Source organism: Somniosus microcephalus, chromosome 11 (assembly GCF_052327205.1).
Source record: "Somniosus microcephalus isolate GS21.2 chromosome 11, FLI_Smic_1.0, whole genome shotgun sequence".
Taxonomy (NCBI): domain Eukaryota; kingdom Metazoa; phylum Chordata; class Chondrichthyes; order Squaliformes; family Somniosidae; genus Somniosus; species Somniosus microcephalus.
The window spans coordinates 124,635,582-124,641,405 of record NC_140997.1 but is presented as its reverse complement, the minus strand read 5'-3'; the positions used below and the strand labels follow the sequence as shown (position 1 = coordinate 124,641,405).

At 43.4% G+C, this 5,824-nt stretch overlaps 1 protein-coding gene across 1 annotated transcript; it reads right to left on the bottom strand.

Annotated features, from left to right (window-relative positions):
* Positions 1 to 530: 530 nt before the first annotated feature.
* On the bottom strand, positions 531 to 3,554 carry LOC147110866 (ferritin heavy chain, oocyte isoform-like). Its single transcript, XM_086002284.1, has 4 exons — positions 3,413 to 3,554; positions 2,544 to 2,690; positions 1,657 to 1,782; positions 531 to 822 (listed from the first exon to the last, which is right to left on the bottom strand). Exons 1-4 carry the CDS (start codon positions 3,512 to 3,514, stop codon positions 676 to 678), a joined length of 522 nt encoding a protein of 173 aa, XP_085858410.1. The 5' UTR covers positions 3,515 to 3,554; the 3' UTR covers positions 531 to 675.
* Between the last annotated feature and the right edge of the window lie 2,270 nt (positions 3,555 to 5,824).

Here is a 5,824-nt window from a genome sequence, read left to right as displayed (position 1 = left end):
AACCTGGGAAAGAAAGAGAATGATAAACAGAAATGATCCTGCCCAAATGGAAGTTTCTAAGATGGCCAACGCTGTACTGTGTACACATGTCACACAGCTTTGGCAATCTAGTGCGTGACTTGTGCCATCAGTCAAATGTAAAGACAGCTCAATAGCAGATCATTCCCCCACCTTTACAGGTAAAAGTCTGAAGCAAGACACCAGGCATGTACTCTCCCTTCTCCTGACTGAAGAGTCACTACTGTCAGCACTAATTCAACCCCCTTCACCCTTCCCCATTTCTTTGTTTTAAACCACCACAGCTTAATGACTGTTTGCTGGCAGATGTTATAAAAAACCCTTTTCAGCAGGAACTGTTACCGAGAGCTCAGAAAACCATTAGAATCCTCTCCAGTGATGATTTGAAGATGTGGGCACAGCCATCCTGGGAGTGACTTCTGTATTTTTAACTTGGATCATATTACACAGCTGTGTATTGTGCAGTGGGATCTTAACCAGATCAGCTATTTAATTAAACAAAGACAAACCAGTTCAATGATGAATAACCTTTATTTCCATGTACTGTGACAGTTAGATGAGAAAACTGGGAAATAATGACAACCAAAGTATTCACCCCCAGAAGTTGGTCACACTTCATTTGCAACCTGTATAGAACTAATGGTTCAAGAATCCCATTCAACTCAGGCTGTGCTTGTCAAACAGGTACTCTCCCATGCCATTCTCAGGGGCTCCCAGTCTCTTCAAGTTGGTGATGTGATCTCCAAGCTTCTTGATCATCTTCACTTGCTCATCCAAGTAGTGGGTCTCCAGGAAGTCACACAACTGAAAGTGAAAAACAAAGCACAATTAGCTCAGAGGAGACATCATCAAAGGCCTTCTGAGCTTCACCGCCCATGGAGATGGTCCTTTATCTTCTACTGGATGGGGTAACTGGTACAAGTGCTGCAGAGAAATAGGTGGATTGGACGTCAGATTAGATTTACTCCAGGAGTAATGCATTTACCAATTTAAAATTGGAAAGCAGAACCCCCTTCAGTTACAACTTCTCCTTTGCTGTCCCAATTTCAATCTGCTTTATGCACTGGCCTCATCTCAGGGAGATCCTGATGTTGAAGTCTTTTGTGAAAGATCATCAGAAACCTATTGGGCATGGAGATATTGCTAAAGATCAGTGATCAGATTAAGCTCCCCAGATAGCCTTCAACTCACCCAAAACATGGCAAGTGTCAGCCATGGCTTACTGGTACCACTGCCAGTCAGAAGGCCCTGGGTTGTCCCATTTCAGAGAATGGAGTGAAAACCAACACTTCACTGCAGTACTGAGGGAGAGCTGCAATGTCAGAGGTATTGTCTTTTGGATAAAACAGTACACAAGGTCTTGTCTGCCCACATGGTACTATTTCAAAGAAAACAAACTGGAATGTCAGTGTCCTGGCCAATATTTATCACTAACCAACTTAATAAAACAGAAATCACCAGATAGTCTCTCATTTCTGCAGCAGGATCTTGGTGTGCAGATTGACTGCCATGTTGCAAACATTACAATAATGACACTTCAAGAAGTACTGAATTGGCTGTAGTGTTTTTGGACACCGACGACAAGGAAGGCACTGTAGATATGCAAATCTTTCTTTAAATGAGACATTAGGAACTTACATGAGGGTCAGTGTTCCCAGTGGAGAGTTGGTGTAGATCCAACAGACTCTGGTTGACATCCTTCTCCAGCTGCAGAGCTCTCTGCATCACCACTAGGCCATTGCTCCACTCATCCTGCTCTGGTTTCTGAGAGTTTGTAGGGGTGGGGTATAGAGTAACATTGGAAGAAATTAGTTAACAGACTTGAACATTTCAGGAGTTAGTCAGATCACAACTCAATGTCATTCTTGATATTCTAAGCCAGGATTTTAACCAGACAGTTCATCAAGAATTCTCTTTGGAATGAGTTATTTGACTTGAAATCACAGCACTATAGGCTCTAAAGTGAGATCACCTAAAATGGAGCACAATATTCCAAATGAGGTCTATCTAGCAGTAATTGCAGTAACACTTCCTTGCTTTCTATTCTATGCCAGAACATGAAGCCCACCTTTCAATCAGCCTTTTGTCTCTGCAAGCTAGCTTCTAAATGACATCTGTACTGGGACACACCCCAAATCCCTACACTCTTACATCTGATGTGAACATCAACCACTTCCTTCCAGTCAACCCCCTAGCCAGTCTCTAATTTTGCCCTGGAGCTCACTATAGACCCTAGCTCAGCAGATCACTATTTGCACATTTAGATCATATGCACTAGTCACCATCCAGTGGTCTATTTTATACCAACTGCCTCCTACTCCACCCAGTTTTATTGGGGTCACAAGGTTGCTTCTAATGCACTTCCAATTTCTGCCAGCAATCTCCTGCCTTCTGAAAATCCATGCATACAACAATCATTGAGCCTCCTCTTGGAACAACTTCCATGACTCAGATAATCTAGTATGAGGTAACTAGCCTACTTTTCACAAAACCATGGCAATTCTTCAAAGTTTGCTGAATCTAACCTTGACATCCTCCAGGACAACACGCCCCCCACGCATATTCTGGAATTTCAGCAGTTTCTCAGCATGCTCACGTTCCTCATGTGACTGCTCCTTGAAGAACTCGGCAAAGTGACGCAGGGCAACATCATCCCGGTCAAAGTAATACGACTGCAGGTAGAGAGAAAAATGGAAAAGAGACAATTGAAATCTAGATCTGATCCATGGCCAACTCAAATGGTAGCAACACCAATACTTTCCAAATCCTTTTTGAATATGTTGGAAGCTCCTCATTGAAGTAGCTCAACAGAATAGGAGGTTATGTTACTAGAAAATATTAGCGAGCTTTAATGCTTTTTGGAATAAAGCTCTCAACTACACTTGGTCAAAATATCTGTGGTATCTTCTTTTGTTCCCAGATGAAAGTCTAAAAGCAGAGAAGGAAAAGAGCCAAATCTTTAAAATTAAATAGTTTAACACCATCCTCAGGTGAGAAAGACTAACAGGATTCACTCAATTAGAGGGGGATAAAAACTGGCCAGAACCAGCCAATGTTTCACTAACTAGTCACCCAATTCAATCTAATTGTTGCCATCCAAGTTGGAAGTTGACTAGTTTTAGTGAATCTTCAAGATGAACCCTCCATTACAAACTTGATGAAACCCTGGAGTTAGTTTCAAATATAAACACATCAGAATAGGACAGAGCTATTACAGAGCAGGAAAGAGTCCTTCTGCAAGATCACTGTCTTAAGAGCATTCACTGGATTAAGACTGGGGAGGGCTATAGAGAGACCCTCGAAAGCCCATTCATTGACCTAGAGAAATTCTACCTGCTTAGAATAAAATAACAGCCTTAATTTTGAAATAGGACCCCAAAAATACAAAACTCACCATGGAGAGATAAACATAGGAGGAATAGAGCTCCATGTTGATCTGCTTGTTGACAGCATCCTCACAGTCCTTGTGATAGTTCTGACGCACTTGGGAGGCCATCTTAACTCTTCCTGTTGCAAAGCACTGAGCTCAAACTCCACTGTAGTAACAACCTAACCTCTACCCTCACAAGCTCCTGCATTTCAACAGGGTCTGGCATGATCAATGATGATTGACAATCCCTGTGAGCCAGTCAGGATCTTCCATCAATCCAGGCACCAATTAACAAAGGAGAGGGGGCGGTGTGTGATACCCAGAGCCAATCAGAGCTTTGGAATACAGAGGTTTGGATGATTATTCTGTGATGTCATTGCTGTTGGTTTCTTTGACTTTCCTCAAACTGAATTTGAAAGCGTCTGTAGGGGGTTTCTCTTGCTCTTTCTGGTCTCCTGCCAGGCTTCGTGCAATAATTACCCTTGAGTGGTTCGACCCACTCCCCCCTACGGTTCTAGACCTTGGACTTAGGTGCAGAGAACAGTAGTGCAGAGAAAGAACTCAATAGACCAGGTTGAATAGCACGAAATGGATGCTTTTATTTTTAAACAGTTTGAAGCATTACAAAATACATATCATAGGCACAGATTAAAGTTACTACAATCATGCACAAATTTATGAACTTGACTCTATGGAAATGGGGAACACACGGCACATCGAAAAAGGGGAAACACATTACGATTTCCCTTAACTCCCTCCCCTATACCTAAACTAAGTTTCGACCTGGGGAACTTGGGATCATGCTCACCACTCTCGAAATCGCGAGAAAGGGGGGTTCGCAGCCTTTTTGGCACCGCTTTCCGTCGTCACGTGGATTTGGAAACTTCTGGCGCAGTCGATATTCTCTCCTCCCTCGAGGCGGTGGGGTAGACCCAGCCTCGATGAGCGCTCGTTAAGGTTGAGATCCACCAAGTCAATTTGGGTTCATGGAGCAGACCCAGATGCAGGCTATGCACTTGGGAGAATCTTGTGGCATCGATCGCCGGTTCTCCAGAGGGTTTCTTCTCCGTCGGCCTGGGTCGTCGATGATCTCCCGACCCCAGTACCCGGGCCACCCTCGTCGTCTTCTCGTCGTGGCCGAGCCTTGTTTGGCTGAACACCGACCACGTTGTCCTTTTACCGAAACCGTCCGTCTTTAAAAAGACGAAAACGTTTTCATCGATCTGCCGAAGTGGAAGAGGCGCCGATCCGGGCACCGTCCGCCCTTCGTTCGTTCCTCGTAGAAGAAAGTTCTTGAAGAAAATGGAAGCCTGAAGTCGCCCAACAAGAAAGCCGTGGCAGTGAAGAAGAAGTTGTTCAAGTAACCCGGAGTCCGAAGTTATTTAGCTGGACTTTCAATCCATAGTTATACTCTTTTGGGACAGTCTTATCTCCCGCCAAATCATAGTCCTGTCTTTGTATTAATTTTGGCGGGCAGAAATCTCTGCAGGGGCGCTTTGTCTTGTAACGGAGCCGGTGATAACTTAAACTGGCCTTCCTGGCCGATAATGTCTTTCAATGTCTTTTGCATTGTCACCGTGGCTCGGTTCGCATATTGATCGGTCCGGACATTTTCCTTGATGGCTGCTAAATGGTTTTTCCTTTGTACGATAAATGGGTATAAGTGTTTTTACATTGTCCGCCCATATCTTGATGGGCCCCATCCTGTACTTATAATCCATTGAATATGTATGCTGTTGCTCTGAGTTTCGGTTCCCAGAGATTGGCTTTCGTGGGCTCACTGTCTTCAATCCACAAGCCTGTCTGGCTTGCAGTAACAGAAATAAAATGGTTCATAAACTGATCACGGGGCCTGGCGGCCATTTTGTATGCCCTTTTATCAAAGGTTTTTCTGTGCAAGCTTACTTTGGTCAATAAACAGTCTTAATTTTATCCAGTTTTCTTGCGTGATTTTTGCTGAAAATTGCGAATCTTACAGGCCCCCCTGTGATACTGATAGCTTGCTTAAAGTATCAATAATCCTTGATGAGCAAATTTTCCCTGATTCCCCACATCCAAACATTCCTGGCACTTAACTATCTATGCCCCTCACGACACATGCAGTTCCCATTTCCGGAGAAAAATGAAAATTACCTCATGCACATTTGGAATCATAGACAGCAAATCTTAAACTATAACACCTTCACCTGTCAGATGGGCAGGGGTTGATACCCTTTTGCGCCATCTGCATGCATCTTTTATTAATCCAAAAAAACTTAAGAACAACTAATAACATGACAATACTTATTTCCTTATAACCCAAAACAATCAAAAAAAAAAAAAAAATTTTTTTAAATGGTGGGACGCTTAATCTTATACTAGCAGCTTAGAATGGGATATCTGCTTCCCCCATCTGCACATAGCGTTCTCTCCATTCTCCTGTGTTCTCGTGCCTCT

Coding starts and splice junctions, on each gene's coding strand:
- LOC147110866 (XM_086002284.1), bottom strand. CDS start 3,514: ATGGCCTCCCAAGTGCGTCAGAACTATCACAAGGACTGTGAGGATGCT. Junction 2,691..3,412: donor CCTATGTTTATCTCTCCATG/GTGAGTTTTGTA, acceptor CTCTACCTGCAG/TCGTATTACTTTGACCGGGA. Junction 823..1,656: donor CTGGGAACACTGACCCTCAT/GTAAGTTCCTAA, acceptor TTTCACTTTCAG/TTGTGTGACTTCCTGGAGAC.